This window comes from Lutjanus erythropterus, chromosome 16, assembly GCF_056507025.1.
Source record: "Lutjanus erythropterus isolate fLutEry1 chromosome 16, fLutEry1.hap2, whole genome shotgun sequence".
NCBI lineage: Eukaryota > Metazoa > Chordata > Actinopteri > Lutjaniformes > Lutjanidae > Lutjanus > Lutjanus erythropterus.
Genome location: NC_139332.1, coordinates 20,267,695 through 20,285,327, shown reverse-complemented (window position 1 = coordinate 20,285,327; position 17,633 = coordinate 20,267,695). Strand labels below are relative to the sequence as shown.

Genomic DNA, 17,633 nt, shown 5'->3' with positions numbered 1-17,633 from the left:
TTCATACTACAGGTCTCTTTGCCTGTCCTCAATATGTCCCGAGTGGCATCAGGTTTTTGTTTGCCACTGATGGTTAATTAAACGCGATTCTAGTAAAGACAGCCCGCCTGGATCTTTTTCGTGAAGGAGCTCCAGTGTTTCACACTGTGTGAGCAGCAGGTTTCCCAGCTGTTTGTGCGCTGCTGCAGGGTGGTGGGCGGGCAGAGATGGACTGAGAGCTGGGTGGAGTTAGGAGCTGCGCTTTTAGGAATGGGTCCCAAACCTATTTAGTTAGACAGCAGAGTTACCAAGAAGAGCTGGAAACACCTGATGGTCTCTCTGGGACAATCCGCTCCATATATAACTCCCCTTCTTTAACTGTCGGAAGATCAATCTACCTCCAGGCTTCATTTTTGTCGAGTTTTTGTTTTGTTTTCTCTTCTGAAACAAGTCACAGAGCCAGCTTATCTCTCTCTTTCTCTCTTAACTTCATCCAAAGAATCACTGATAAGGAGACATTGCACTATTCTTTTTATTTTTATTGTTCCTATTTATTGTACTTTGCACTAACGATGCACACCACGCAAAAGGACACGACCTATACGAAGATTTTTGTCGGGGGTCTTCCCTACCACACCACGGATTCAAGTCTCAGGAAATATTTTGAGGTGTTTGGTGAGATTGAAGAAGCTGTGGTCATCACCGACAGACAGACCGGCAAATCTAGGGGTTATGGATTCGTAAGTATCGCTTCATATTGACACTTCTATCAGTTTTACGCAGGATTGCGCAGAATGTAACACTTTTTACGCATGAAGCACAGGAAAATCCTGTCATCACACGACTCTGTCAAAGTCCATGGTTGTTACAACATCGTGATTAACTTCAATCTGTCTGCAGTCATGGGATGTTTATGTTTTGATAAGCTTACATTTGTCACTGCTACTGGCTTCTGTTGCAATCTCGCACCCACCAACTTGTTGCGCTTTGGTATGCGCCCTGACACGTTCCCCTCTCACTGACAGCTCTGGTGGGCAGAGAAAAACCTCAGCATGATGATGTCTTGATATTACAGAGCAGTTTCCTCAAGCGGTTACTCTGGTTTCATCATCCACAAAGCTGTTTACAACTTTGCTCATAACGTTGGAGGAACATTTTTGCTCCCACTTGTCTTTAAACCTGACAGAGAAAAACCAAGTCAGTGAAAACAACCAGCGGTTTAGTGCTTCTGCTTTAAAATTACTCTTTTGATGACAGTTTAATTCATGCATACATAATAGAGTGACTTATTATAATTATAAATATACATATGACAGAACCTTCTAGAAAGGAACCTCGACACCAAACCATATTTGGCTTCTTCAGAGACTATTTAATTTGTGGAAAGTAACTTTGGCACGTCACCAGTAGATGAAGTGAAGTTGATCAGCCATCCTTGATATGCACAAATATTTGTATGTGGAATCTAACATTTCTAAAATGTTAAACTGAACTTTAACTCCAACTGTTGCTTAAATTGAAGCTGTCAAAGGCTTTATCATAATATGCAAAAATAAAGTTAATCAGTGCAATTAAATTCATAGTTTGATATGTCTCTTTATTTGTTGCCATCAACCATTCTGTTTGCTTAAACTTAAGTTTAATAAAACAAAAAAGAAAGAAAGAAAGGATAAAAAGACGATAAACACTTGCATTATAAATCATAAATCCTCTATTTATTGTTGTAGCGGCATCATATTTATGCATCATTTCTTAAAACTCACTCTTTTGGTGAGGTCAGTGTAGCAATGAGTGTATAAAGAGAGATGCAGGCTGAGCAGAGTGATATAGTTTGTTTTTTTTGTTTTTTGTTTTTGGTAATGGGAGCGATAATGGAGCCATATTCAGTCAGTTCAGTCTCAGCTTGGCTCCCATGATAGCTTCAACACATCCACATGACGGTGATGGATGTGTGTGTGCTGCCAAATACTTGCTGTTAATGAAGGACAGAGACACAGAAAGAGGATTTTCATGCACACTTGTATCCAAAATTGTGTTTTCTCTCTTTCTTACAAATACACATGCACTCTTCCGTCAGTTTATGATACTTTTAGACATGAACATGTGCCGTTAAGTCAACTTGTTACACACCTGCTTCAATCATCCACATCTTTCTTATGCTCCATGTGTTTTCTCCTCCTCTGTCAGGTGACGATGGCGGACCGCTCGGCCGCAGACCGGGCCTGTAAGGACCCCAATCCAATCATTGATGGCAGGAAGGCCAACGTCAACCTGGCCTACCTGGGGGCCAAACCTCGGGTGATGCAGCCAGGTAAAGAAATGCAATACAAAATACATGTAAATTTTAATTTCATTGGTTTTCTAAAATTGTAGTCAGACATGAGAAGATATGGTTGCTTAAAGGCTTTTTTTCTGAAATTGTTTTTAGGACAGCAGCTTATATTCAGAGTTTTACAAAAAAAATTTCAGGGAGGTAAAGAGTGCACACAGAAGCAATTACAAGAATGTCAGGGGGAGACTGGAAAAAAAAAATACAATAATAATAAATGACGATTTGGGATTACAGGATCATTCAACCAGTATCTTCACAAAATCTGGCTGTAGGTGGTTTCCATATTTGACCCACTTAGTGCAGAGTTTTAAGAGCACTAAATCAAGCGTTTAATCATCATACTGTGGCAAGTGTGTTTGTTCCCACAGTGTGCGTCTGGGAGTGTGGAGTCTGAGGTTTTATTGGTGAAGCAGCAAACAAGAAAATCAAGTCAATCTTTTCTGATTTTGACCTCAGGGTTCGGTTGTTTTTTTTAGGTAGCTGCAGCAGGTGCAAGAACATGTAAGGAGATTATTAGGCCATAAATACTCAGCTCTTGTTATTTAGGTCATTAGTGAACTTTGGCATTTTTAATGCAGTTGTCTTTGCAGTTCTCGTATAGTTTTTGTTTTTGTGTTTTTTTATCTATGCCTTGTTAATGTCCCCTCTGATCTCCTTGCTTGATTTGTAAATATTTAAATTCCTAATACTTTTTTACTATTTAATTATGTTTATAGCATTTTGTTTCTATCTTTATATTTTTTAACACATATTGTTTCAAAACTTGTATCTTTACCAAGACCAGCACCTGAGAGAAATGACATTTTAATCCTCTATACATCCTGCACATATGGCAGAATTAACAATAAAAAGGACTTTAAATTAACTTTTTTTTTTCATTATTTCTTCTATTTTGCAGGTTTTACTTTTGGTGTTCCCCAAATTCACCCTGCATTCATCCAAAGGCCTTATGGGTAAGTACTGATGAGTCTACATGAACTTTAGATGTCCACATTACTTATGTAGAGACTTAATTGTTCAAATATGTTTTAATTTGATCTTTTCTCAGTTTAATGTGTGAAAATTGATACTATCAGACTGATTTATCCTTTTTTTTTCTCCCCAAACATAACTGACGGCTGATAATTAGAGGTGGACATTAAGTCGTACGTAACTTTGTCCACCATACAGCCAGTCAAACGGCCTTTTCTAGGTTTGCCTGTTTGTAAAAAATGTGTGTGAGTGTGTACTCCTGTGTGTGCAGAGTGGACAATGATGGAAACTTCCAGCCTGACTCAATGTTATCTATCTTTCTCTGGTCCGACAGGCTCGCTCTCGGTTAAGCTAACTGTGCTGGTTTGTGGAATAGTTCTGCGAACGTAATCACAGATCAGAGAAAAGGAATTAGACTCAAACACACACAAACAAGCTCTCAAAATGGTGATTATAGATGCATGTACGTGGGTTTTGACCTTGTTTTTTATTTTACTTGAATAGAACTTAGAGCTTTGTGTGCGGTTATGAAGTGGTGTTGTTAGCTAAACCGTGTGCTTTCTTACTTTAATGACCAAAAAAAAAAAAAAACAAAAGAAAAAAAAAAAAAACTGCTGGATTGATTGAAATTTTGGGGTGTTCTTTTTCCTTTTTTTCCTTTTTTTTTTTTTTTTTGTGGAAGCGTGTTAACTTTGCTGAGGAAAAGCAAAGTTTTTTTGTTTTGATTTTTTTTTCTTTTTTATTGCTTTTAGCTTGTGGTTGACCTGTTTTGTTTAACAGGATGTGTTTTCTGGCTGTCTTGTTGGAGTGAGTGGTGAATTTTCTGTGTGATTTTATGTTTTTTTTTTCTTCCCCAATCACCTCCTTCCTCCCATTCCTCACATTATCTCCCCAAAATAACAAAACCCATCACTGCTTGTGTGTGCTTATAGCATCTTCCCAGCGTTACTAGCAATTTCTGACATTAACGCAACATAGCAGCAAACAAATTCACTATGAAAATGTCTCCCTGTGCCGTGTTACTGCTGGTTCACTCTGTCCATTCATTACAACTCTCTTGTCTTTCATTCCTGTCTCTTTGCTCTTCTCTACACCACATGTGCGAGTCTTGTGGTCATGTGGCGCCATTTACCAATCAGAAATGTGGATGTGGATGTCTTATGAATGAATGACAAGGCTATCAGATATTATTTGAGCTCTAGTCATAGAAATATCTGTATATATCTGTGTATATATGTCTGGTTTCAGTGGTACCTATGAGTATGTGCTCTTATTGTGTTTTTATGTGTGCGTGTGTCTTTGTCCGTTCACGTGCACGCTCATTTTCAGCTCAGCTCAGCTCACCAAAGTCTCCAGTGTGACACAAACAAATGTCTGGATGTCTCTGTCTCTCTCTCATTCTCTTGGATCGAGCTTTCGTCACATGGGCTCGTGGTGTTAAGGAAAACAAGTGCACCCATTGTGTCACACAAAGCCCTGAATGCTGACGCTGCAGTCGCATATGAAGCTCAGTGTTGTGTGTGTGTGTGTGTGTGTTGGGGGGTCTGGTGACGGTGCGGGAGTGTCTCTCTCTGTCAGAGCAGGGGCCATTTAAACAGGGGCAGGGTGGGTCTTTCAGGGGCCACGTTAACCCACAGCCTTTCCATGTGCAGATACTTACATCTTACATTTTTTCATTATTAGTATTTAGAGAGAACGCTGCGTACAAATGATTTGTAAGTTAATTACTCAGTACAAAACAAGTCTGAGCACTTATGAATCTGCAAGTCCAGATTTGAGAGTCAGCAGGGACAGATCATTGACTGTATATAAAGATGGACAACATGACAACACCAAAGGCCAGTGAGAGTAAGAAAAAAAGTTGTTTTTTTCTAACTTACTCCATGCTTGAATATGACACCGCCCATTAAAATAGGTTGAGAAATAAACATTATAGTCCTTTTACAGATCCAGAAAAAAACACAGCTCCCCTGTTTATATGTCATTGTTCACAGGTCAGTCTTGATCTAACAAAAATGGCGGTGACATTGACAAAAGGCAACAACAAGTCAATGCAGTCAATGTGCTGTCTATGTATACTATGTCTATGGGCCAAAACATGTAATGACAACATCACAGGATGCACAGCAGCTTTTTCCTATAAGCTTACACTGTGAAACAAGCAGCTGTAAAATGATGGATACATTATCTGAGCATCACAAAATGACTCATTTAACTATCAAAATGTAATCTGTTCGGTCCAATAACATTTGAAAAGTCTAGAAGCACAGCTGTTCCCATTCAGGTTAGCAGGAGGCTAATCCAGAAGTTAGCTGCTCAGCTGAAGGAAGTCTGCACTGTGGCTGTGTTCTCTGTGGGCTGCACAATACACAAGCATATGTGGAAGACCCAACACAGGAGTTCGCTCCATGTGCAAATGTGAAGCCAGAACATCCTGATTGCCCTCTGGTGGCTGGTTGCAGTATAGGTCATAAATCCCGCCCACACTATGTCAGCAGAGGGGAACATGGCTCAAACTCAAACATCAGTGTACATGTCAAATACATTTTTTCTTGAAGATTTCAGTCATTTATTTTAGTTAATATCGCTGGTGTTTGTTCAAGTGTTTGTTTTTCTGATAAGCCTGCTTTAAATGAGTTATTTGATGCTATAAATGGGGGATTCAATATCGTGATTGACAGCAGAGCCCTTCTCACGATCGAGTCAAACAGCTGTATAGATACCGTAGCTCCGAGCCTGAGACACCCGCTCCAAATGACGTCATGAGTTCAAGATGGCAGCTCTCATATCTGAGATATTCTGGCCTCATTTTTGGACAGTGGGAGGAAGCAGAGACACGTTGTCCATCTTAACACAATCAGTGGGACAGACTGATAAGTGGAGGATACAACTGTGACTGTAATGACGCAAGGACAAATTCATCAACTGAATTTAATTGTGTCTTTCATTTCAAAGTCCAAAGTCATGTATGCTCAGGTTTGACAGTTTGTATTATATAAACAAACTAAAACTGAAAGTTTGCTTGAGGTGGAAACTCAAATGGAAGCCCAAAATCGCAATTCATAAGCCTGGTTTAAACCTGTAAAGCAAACAACATCCTCTAGGCCGTTGATTTTGATATGTAAGTTAGAAAAGGCTGCTGAAGGAAGGGTACCAAAGCATCAGGCATGTTGTTGGTCACTTTAACTTATTTTAGTAACAAAGTTTCCATCCTAACAGCTTAATCAGCTAAAATTCAATTTGTCAAATTGCACTGGCATCATAGATAAGAGAAAGGTGGGTCAAAGGGCTCCTCTGATTCTACAGTACATTATGTTGTAGGTACTTCTCATAGCAGAAATTCAATGACAATATGTTGCTAAAAAAAATTAAACAAAGGAGAGGAAAAGGTGTATAATATTTTGTCTAAAAGATTAACTAGAAGAAGATATGATACCAACAGCTACATGCAGTATGGAAATGTGCTGTTTTTTATTTGTTGCTAATCACCCTCAGACATCCTCAAACTGCTCAGAAACCAAAACAAACTGAATTGTGACAGCAGGTTTCAAATTTTGCATTTCTGTCAGGATTACTTTGACTGCACTTATGAATCTTTCTTAATCTAATCTGTAATCTTGATTTGATTATACTACCTATAATCTAATCAAGATTACAGATTAGATTAAGACTTGGTTTTGGTTTTGCACTTGGTCGGTAGTTTTGTTGTTAATAATAAATAGCGATTAGCGAAGGATGCACACAAACTAATCTGATCCAAGTAGCTGATTAGGGCTCAGGTCTTGTTGTACTTAAAGTTAAACTAGGCAACAGGTCCTTCTGTGTGTCATCATAATAACAAAAGTCTTACGAACAGCTCTATTGAAACAGGACAGGTGTGTGTACTGCTGACCTCTCACACTTGGTGCACAGACTCACACTATCACCGAGCACAAACACACATCAGATCCTCTCACCTCACTCGTGCGCTCTCCCTCAGCAGACCGTTATGCATGATGGCAGGGAACCTTTATTTAGCCTTGAACTTTAATGACTGCTGGGTTGTGTGAACACAACATTCCAGTAAAGACGCGCACACACACACACACACAGAACAAGTCGTCATACCATAGGTACCAGCATGGGTTCACGAGTAAATACACAGTTACTGGAATATTTTTGATTTTCTTATTTTATGACTACCTCCAGGGAAAAGAGGGGCATACCCAGAGCTTTTCTTCCCAGGGCCAAAACTTCTGTTTATTCCGTGTGTGTGTGTGTCTGTCTGACTGTGTGTTTGTCTACCCGACTATCCTATAGATTCAGTGGTGGTTGGGAATCAGAGGTGACTGAGTTACACCTCAAAGTGCACGGAGCGAGGAGTTATATTTCAGTCGCAGCAGAGATGGGTACATACCACTGGAAGTAGAAAATGTTAGACAGTCAAAAAATAGTTAGTGTCTGAGCTGCAGCCTCTTCAATCAATCACATACAGTAGCTGTGGTTTAAATAGTACAACTGAAAGTTTGAGGGAATGTTAGATGTTTCTTTAATGTCATTTATGCAGAGTCATGACCTCTTTAGATTGAAAGGACATAAAATCCCAGCAGCTCTATCCAAAGAGAACTCCAGCAATTTAACATCTCACTTTTATAACAGTCTGACTCACAACGGACAGTTTTTTAGATTAAAAAATATCAGCAGAAGTTGACATATCATCTTTTTTTTTTTTATTCCACATATTCTTCTTCCCTTTTAAAACACTGTCACTCAGACTTGCCTCCAGTGGCTACTCATGTTATTGCAGTGAAAAATTCCTCTATGGCCCAAAAAGCATTTCCCCCATAAGTTACCATTATAAAAGAGACATCTGTAAAAATGTGACAGGACACTTTTAACTGCAGATAAGGTAATTTACATTTTTTCCATGGAGTCATCACAATGTAAAGCCTACAGGCCGAGCAGGAACTCCGTGGGCCATATATCCAGGAAGTAAACCTGGAAGCTAGAAAGCTTTCTTTGCTTATGTGCCGGGTGAGTAATTCTCACTGGACTGAATGGGCACCATCTTTGCATTCACTATCTAGTTCTTTATAATAGTTCTACTAGCAGCTCGTGCTGGTAGCCTCAAGCAGAGATGTGGAGCGACCTACAGGAATCTGGTAACCTCGTCTTTCTAACTGCATGCCCCGAGATTGATTTGGATGTCTGTTCGGCTATTTACACCGGTCCCCTAGTTTAGCAACAAAGACCCCCAACTAGCTTTGTTGGCTATGCACACTGGGTAGCTTGTCTCTTGTCTTGTCTCTTGTCTCATGGCTTGTCTGCCATGTTAGATTGTCCCAACAATGCTAATCCAACAAATGGGAATCAGGAACCGCACCTTGCTTTTGAGAATGTGGACCCTTTATTCACTGACAAACTGAAGCGTACACTGTACATTTACTGCCAGATGGACAACTTCACTGCTCAGCACACATTCACCGTCTCTGCCACTCACTCCCTCTAAATCAACCACACTCTCAATATGTGACCTTACTTTGATGTGTTGCAGTGTTTTCACATCACAAGTTGAAACAAGCTGAGTGGTACCATGCAGTGGAAGTATTTTAAATATTAAAAAGTATGCATCTGCACACACAGATTGCAATAAAGTACCAGAACCTGGAATATTTGTGATTCATGATTTGGCACTAACAAGAAATGTTAAAACCTGTCCCAATAATCCTCATAGTCTGTTGTTGGTTCGCCACATTTTATTTGATTTGTGAACAAAGCTTAATAGGTAACTGTTTTATAGTTAAATTACAAAAAATAATATGCCATTTTCTCACATTGTAAGTTGAAGTTAATTTATGAACCAGCCTGCATTTGGTTTGTGTAAGAAAACCAGAACAATGTGTAAGTGTATTTTGGCGTTAGACCAATAAGACTAATCAGCCTTTTTATTACATATTGGAAAAAGTCCAGTCAGTGCGTCATACACCTCCAGTATGAGGAGTTTCCTTCCATTCTGATGGTGGAGAATAATTCATTGATTTCACTTTTAACTTCGGATAACAAACAGGAAATGTCTCTCTGCTGTTCTGTGTGGGAGTTTAGTATTCAGCCAGATTTAGAGATGATGGCATTGTCTGAAATCATCCTGGAATCCTGCCTCACCCTGCTGCGATTCATTAGTGCTGCTTTGAAACGAGAGTTTCAGTGTCACATGATGATAAAAGTGCAGATTCTGAGCATTTTCCAATTACAGTAACGTGTTCAAGTGTTCAATGCAAACGTTTTGTTACTGTGCACCATTTTATGTGTTTAGATTGAGGTATCCAACAGTGAAAACACTGACCTTTGCCCTTCACTGGCAGCCACACCAAACCTCTACATACAGTTTACACCTTCCCTTTTCTTTTTCGTGTCTTTTCAGTCGAGTGATTGTGCTGTGCCCTTGTTGTTGTCGTTGTTTCTGTAATCAGTCTGGTCAAGGTGGACTATTTTTACATATTTCTTCCTCTCTGACGCCTTGCTCTTGTTTTGTTTTTCCTGTTTTTCTCCTGGCGCACTGTTTTCGGTTGAGATGTGGGTTGGATTGGATAATGGAGTGCTGACAATAGGGTTGCCACGATAGATCCTGCCTTTCAACCTTCCGGATCCAGACTCAAAAAAAGTGACCACCTGATGTTCATTTACGCAGACTCAGCTGATTATATTTGGTTTCCTGATTTTCTTTCAACAGATTTTGAGCCGCCCTCTTTCAAACTCATGTCGGAGCCCTATGCAACAGATATCAAATCGTTTCTGTTGAGCCTGATGCTTCTTATTCCATTTGAATTGAATTTGACTCTTCTTTTATCTCTAACGTGGAGGGAGGCTTTTTTTTTTTCAGGACATCAAAACTCAGATTCACACAACATCTAAAAGCTTTCAAGTTTTTTCCTCTTGCTTCCACCTTCAGTCAAAAGTTGATGCTTCTCTGCACCACTAGTGTAAATTTCAAAGCTCCCCTCTCGCTTGCTGTCCGACTGAGTTTCCAGACCTTATAGAGTCTGGGGGGGCGGGATAAGGCTATGTCATGGAGGGCAGAATGTGCTCATTGTTCATAATTGTTTATTTAATCGAAACATCCCTCTGGGTGCGGAGCCTAGTCCCTGCTCCCCCCGCTGCCTCCCCGGCTCTTTGTCCCAACACAGAGGGGGAAATGGCCAGCAGCGTCCCCTTTTTGAAAACTGTCCAGCTGTCAAAGTGGCAGTGACATTTTCACAATGCTTCCCTGGGCTCATCTCCTCTGTCCGCACCCCCCTGCCCCCGGCACTGTAAGCCTGCCCTCCCTCTCCTCCCCCACCCTGCTCGCCCTGCAGCAGGCTCCAGAGCCAAATCCACATGTGACGGACAAACAAGCCGCAGGTTACAGAGCCCAAACTTTTTCTTTTCATCTCACCTCCCTCTGCAACTCTGTAGCTCTGCAGCTCTGAGGCTCTGTCTCCATGACCACAAACTCAAAACTGACCAAAACAGAAAGTATGAAACCTGTTGGGTAACGCTGTATAATAGTCATAATTAATAAATGGTAATTTATTAATTGTATTAGTAATGCTATAATTTATTATGTTATATTTGTTGGTGTAATATAACATAAGTACACTGTAAAAACAACTCTACATTTAAAAACTACCATAGATTTTTGAGTTTTGACTCCAACTCAAACTTTTGAATTAAACTTAAAAAAAAGTTTTGCTACCCATAATTTTTACTTGACATAATTTAGTTTAATTCTGTAGATAAACTTGGATCTTTTTTAAAAGCTTTTTAAAAGCTCAAAAACAATTATATTTTTTTCAAAATGCTGACAGGGAGTTGTGAACTTTATTTGTGATAATTTTAGTGCTTGAAAATTAAATGATTCTTTTTATTATTTTTTTTAGATTATTTTTTGGGCTTTTTGCCTTTAATCATAGGAGAGCTGAAGACATGACAGGAAAGGGGGCAGAGAGAGAGGGGATGACACACAGAAAATGGGCCGCAGGTGGGAGTTGAACCAGCGGCTGCTGCAGAGGACCAACAGCCTCAATACATGGGGCACATACCCTACCAACTGAGCTATAGGGGTGCCCCAAAAAATTAAATGATTTTAATTTAAAATATTAAAAAATATAAACGAGTATTCACTTTCACTTCAATGAGTTTCCAAAAATCAACCAACCAAACTTAACCAAAAGCATGATATTTTCCTAAACATACCCTAGAAGTTCTGTGCCTGACAGTAGATGGGGACCTACTACCTACAGCACCATAGTCTGAAGCATAGGGCCACTGACCAATCTCAATAAAGTTTAAAATGACTAAATAACTCTTAGAAAGCATGTATAAACATTATTTGAATGTTAGTTAACAATAAAATAACTATTAACTTTGAATTAAGTAACTATCAATTTACCCTTTATCAATGATGGTTGTTATAAACTGTTACCACCTGGGGTCTCCCATAGAGAAGATAACATCATCACCTCCTCCACATATATTAATACTGATTTTTCAGTAGATTTGAGTGCCCCAGAGGTCAAACACCTCTGGGTGTTCAAAGTTTTCCTCACCTTCCAGTCTTCTTTTCACAGAGAGATTTCTATTTTGGCAACCCTATCTTGTTCTAATCCCTACTAGCAGACATTTCCTTGGTGTTCTTGACTGGTGGATTGGACTGGGGCGGGGTGGCGGGTGGTGGGAGGGCGCTTGGCCGCAGTGTGATGGAGTTTGGGTGTTAGGGTGGGTGCTGTCACTCTCAGACTGGCTGAATCAAACTAACCTGTCACGTTTTTTTTTTTTTATTTCACAGCATCCCGGCCCACTATGTGTACCCTCAGGCCTTCGTACAGCCTAGTGTGGTCATCCCTCACGTGCAACCTGCAGCCACCGCACCTGCCACCGCATCTTCCCCTTACATCGACTACACCGGAGCTGCCTATGCGCAGTATTCTGCAGCCGCAGCCAGCGCTGCAGCCGCCGCTGCATACGAGCAGTATCCCTACGCTGCATCCCCTGCCGCCGCAGGCTACGTGGCTACTGCCGGCTATGGCTACGCAGTCCAGCAGCCTTTAGCCACCGCTGCCCCAGGCTCGGCCGCCGCTGCAGCTGCAGCCTTCGGTCAGTACCAGCCTCAGCAGCTGCAAGCTGACCGCATGCAATAGCAGCCACTGCAACCACTGGACACGCAGAGCGAGGAGGAGGCCCGCCCCCGGCCACCGCTGATCGGTCAAGAGAAGGAGCAGCAAAGGAAAAGAAAGAGGGAGTGGCCTTAAGGGGGGGGCGTGTGAGCGACTCAGAGACTGAGTTGCTTTAAAAAGGTGATGATGATGATGGTGGTGATGATGGTGGTGGTAGTGATGATGATGGTGAGGTGGGAACTTTTTACAGTAACTTTCCAACTTGCTGTGCTTCAACCAAAAAAAATGAGAAAATGAAAAAAAGTCGCAGAACAAATAATGGAAAGTGATTTACTATTATTATTGTTGTTGTTATTACTATTATTATTATCATTACTATTATCATTGTAGTAGAGTACTTATTATTTCTAGAGAAGAAATGCAGGAACTAATCCCTGTGGTTGGTATAGGTGTTGAACTAAGCCTTTAAGTCCTATTGCTGTCTTTAACGTTAGTTTAGGAAACTGTACTCTTTTATTTTTCACTTGTGGTTTTCCACAAGTGTTTTTGGTTATTTGATGCCCTCATAACATTTATATTTATTATTGTTATCGTTACACTTTGGGGGCTCTTCTTGTTCTTTTTGTCTTTTCAAGTGCATTTTTTGGAGTTAATATTTTCTGATAATCAGGGAAATGGAACCGTTTCCAATGTGTTATTAGCTATTATTATGTGACCTCTGTCAGGAAGTTGAAGAGTCGTAACTGTCACACATATTTGAGGAACTACCTTTTTATCTTCCTGATGCTGAATGTCCCTTTTTTTTTACTCTGTGTCTCGACCTCTTGACCTATGCAAAGCAAACGAATCACCAGGAGACAAAACAACAAAGAAAAGACACAAAAAACTGAAAATGTCATCAACTCTGACTTGATTCTTGGACTAAAGAGGGACTTGGCAAACAAAACAAACGCACTGACAAAAGGAGAGAGGTTGAACACGGCTTCAGACAATGAGAAACACTAAATCAGTCGCTTTTTCCACATGTTTCACTCACACACGGACACCGACACATGCATCCAGAGTTGCACACATAGCAGTCGAAAGACAAAGGCAGCACAGTTGTGTGTTTCTCTGTGGCTCTGGGATGGACAGAAAGAAAAAGAGACAGAAAGAAAGAGGCAGAGAGCAGCTGCTGGTGGGGGTGGACAGAGCCGCTCCAGCGCCACACAGACAGATCACTCTGGAAAGAACGCATCACTTGTGCTCGTTTGTTGAGCTGTCACATTTTAATCCCCGGCCGGGCCCATTTGGGAACCAACTTCACACCCCCCCCCCCCCACCCACCCAGCACAGAGCCCCCCACAGCAGAGGGGGGGGCTCTGTCATTCAGCCCTGCAGCTGTCAGCACTTCCACCTCTGTGCTGCTGTAGTCTGGTGTCAGGTACACACTCACAAACACACACACACTTTCACCAAAGCCACCCCGACAACTGGCCTGCCTCATGTCTGTCAAGAACACCAGGTGGGGTGGAGAGGACGGGGGTCTGACTCTTTGACGTTAATGTTGGTCTGTGTGCCTTAAATTTTTACTGCTATTTAAGAGAAAAAAACTGAAAAAAAGAGAGAAATCTACTATTTAAGATATTTATTTTTGAGGGTTGACTATGTTGACGCTCTGAGAGTAGAGACTTAGTGGCGGTACTGTATTAATATCATTATGTACTCATCTCAAGGCATATATAAGTTATTGATTAGTTTTAGTAATATTATTATTATTATTAATATTATTATTATTAACATACTCAACCAAAAATGTTGATGTAGGAGTTATTTAAGATACTGTTATGTGCACTGTACTTTTATTTTTTATCTTTTTTTTTTTTTTGATTCTCTAGAACATGACATTAAATATTAGCTTCATGCCTTTTGTAGGGAAGAACCTTTATTTAAATGCAGGCCTGTTTGCATGCAGATTGTACTCTGCCTCTTCTGTGTTTAGAGACAAGAGGAAAAAATAATAATAATTTTCACAAAAAACAAGCAAAAATGCTGCTTTCTCCACTAGAATGTATAGTCGTCGTCGAGGTTTCAGTAGCTGTGCTTCTTTTGCTTAATATTCATCAGATGGGCTATTTTACACTGTTGGGAATTTTTATACTTGAACTATTTCTTACAAGGGAAATATGAAAAATAAATGACAAAAAAACTTTTTAAGGAAGCTTTTCATTGTCACTGGATGAAGGCATGTAAAGTGTTACTATTTAAATGCAAAGGTCCTGTTGATATTAAAACCTTTACTTCATAATTTCATCACCATTTACTCAAAATTGGAATAAAATGTTCTATATTTAAAAAGCTTGGTGACATTTTCTTTTCATGAAGAGTGGATTTAAACTGAAGTTCCATGTCAGGTTATTTGAATGTGAAACATGTGTCATATATGATCTTTTTACACATATCCAGGAGCTGTTTGACCCATTCCAGGACACATTTGTGTGATCTCCCTACATATGTAGCCTATTTCATCCTTCTGTACATACAGCTATCAATTATAATTATTTCCTTTTTGCCTGCTATTTCTGGAAGTGTTCAGTAATTGAACAAACACAAAATAAATAGTGAAGTAAAAGTAGATAATCATAAATCATACACAATTTGTGTAAACATAAAAATGAACCAAAGATGTGCTAAGAAATTGAAGAAAATTATTAAACCTCAGCTCACTGTAATGAAATGTTATTTCATCATTCTTGTTTTCAAAGTAGTCCAACAGTTTTACTGGATATTATCTTTTATTTCAGTAGGCCTATAGATATTTCATATTGTCACTTAATGAAAACTTTATTTCTGAATGTTACTTTTCATGACAGTGGTATTGTCACCAACCCCTCACCTTTCAGACAATCTGCCTCTTAAAGCTAGCAAGCTCAACAAAGGCTACCAAATTTAGCCAGTTAGCTCCTGTTAGCTAGAGAACCAACCAACTATGTCTAAAGAATTCTGAATCAAGTAACAACAAGTTGTCAAAATTAAACACAACACACCAAGACGGTAACTACATCTCTCCCTTTATTTATCTTAACAAGGCTGCTGATGTTACCTACCTAGCCAGCTAACTAGCTAGGCTGTATTGTGAACCTGGATTAAGTGAAGAGCGAGTGTTAGCAACAAGTGACTAGTAACCACAGAGAAATTCTATCTTTATGCACTGATCTGGGTTCTGTGGCTTTTTTTTTTTAATCAAAACATGGCTAAGTTAACCATGTGTCAACTAGCTAGCATTAGGTGCTACCATTGTTTCAGTCACTTTGAAACTTGCAAGCTCACAGCCCAGCCAAGCTAGTTAGCCAGCTAGGTGGGTAGCATGTGCAGCTTTGTAAAGCTAAATAACAGCAGATTCACTGTTTTGTGTACTTATTATTTACAGCTTATTATTTACAGCAGGAGCTAGATGGTTGATTCAGGACAATACTGACAATATTGCTTAAGCTAAGTGGATAAATATGGTAGCATGTCTTGAGCTCACTAGCTTAAGATGCAGGTAGCATGTGACTGAATGAAAGGCCACTAGCACGAAAGGGATATGATGAAATAAAAAGTGACATAAAATTAAATTGTCAGTGAGACAGAATACTATTATTACAGAATACTTTTGAAAAGGTCATTTGATATAATAAAAATAAACTCTTGTGAAACATTATTTATTTCATAATTAGTCTACATATTGAACACTCTGGGGCTCCATAGGCTGCATGTATTTGTGGTTGTGTCTAGATGGAAACCCCAGACTTTTGAAACTCTTGCAAGATTTAAACGTGCGACTGTTCACGTTGTACAAGTTGTACAAACTAATTATGTCTTATAATATGATACCCCCATAGTTATGATCTGTGTAGGTTTAGGGACATAAAACATTTAGGATTGTTGAGAGATCATGGTTTAGGTTAAAATGATCATTCTCATAAGATCTTTTACAGGTCTGGGGTTCCCATCTAGAGACAACCCATTTTTGTGAATTTGAATATGTGTGTGTCTAATTTCTCTTCCTGTGAGGTGACCAGCACATCACACCTGCCAGATGCTGCTCTGCACCTTGTCACTGTGAAACCATCTTGAGAAGATGTTATCTGAAACACTCATGTTACAGTCACACCCACAGTTGACATAATAAAGTCTCTCAGGACTCAGGTTATCAATCATTCATCTGCTCTCTAATCAATAAGTCATGTTATAAAGAGTGTGCTGCCGTGTCTCTGCCTTCCTCTGTTCGACTCCGGGGAGTATTTTGGTCCCTGGTGAAACATGAAACTGGACACATACTGTAGGTGGGTGATCATGACACAGCATGGGTGCAGCAAGGCCTTATGGGTGAAATCAGCAGCCATCATAACATCTGACCTCATGATGTCATAAAATTAAAGCTGTTACTTTATTAAAACTGATGATGTAGTATGGTAGAGCTCTGATGAGACCTAAAGGTCACCCAGGATCAGTTCACTAGCATCTAATTCCACATTTCTCTCTCTTATCATCTCTCTACTGCAGGACTACATTCATAAAAATGTTGTTTGTGTCTAAAAGGGAACCCTTGACTTACAAAACTCTTGCAAGAATTTTTATGCATTGTTTCTTCATGTTGCATGTTGCACAAACCCGTTATGTTTTGTAATGTAACACTGCTGTGGGTAATATGTGGATAGGTTTTGGGACAGAAAACACTTGGTTACATTTACAGAAAGATCCTGGTTTGGGTTAAAATGATCGCTCTCAAGAGATCTTTTGTGGGTCTCAAGATCCCTTCTAGACACAACCAAAAATGATCTTGTGTGACTACAAAGTTAGCAGTGGTGGTAACTAATTGAAAATAAGGTATCACAATACTCCCAACTCAGGAGACATGAAATTAAGTTGCATTATGGGTGGGATCCATTGTTTTTGGAGTTTGACCTATACTAATAACTTAAAGGGCTTTTCTATTGGCGTATTTGGCCATACCGAGTCAAACTATGCAGCACTGATTTGCATTTCCATTACCAGTTATAATGTACAGAGTTGTGCCCAAGATGGACCAGGTTGTAGGTTGCAGTGTCATCTCGCAAACTGTGGCCAAGCCATTATGACCCCTTTTTCTTCCTAAAACAAGCATGTGTTATAAGATTCAGCACATGTCTGTACAGGAGACCAGAGAGAAATAAGGTTTTTTAAAAGTCTCTGTGTGTTGATGTCTCAGTACCATT

At 39.8% G+C, this 17,633-nt stretch overlaps 1 protein-coding gene across 1 annotated transcript; it reads left to right on the top strand.

Moving 5' to 3' along the window:
- The first annotated feature begins 254 nt into the window (after window positions 1-254).
- rbm24a (RNA binding motif protein 24a) lies at window positions 255-14,751 on the top strand. Its single transcript, XM_084739075.1, has 4 exons — window positions 255-719; window positions 2,167-2,290; window positions 3,210-3,264; window positions 12,087-14,751. Exons 1-4 carry the CDS (start codon window positions 552-554, stop codon window positions 12,436-12,438), a joined length of 699 nt encoding a protein of 232 aa, XP_084595201.1. The 5' UTR covers window positions 255-551; the 3' UTR covers window positions 12,439-14,751.
- The last annotated feature ends 2,882 nt before the right edge of the window (window positions 14,752-17,633 follow it).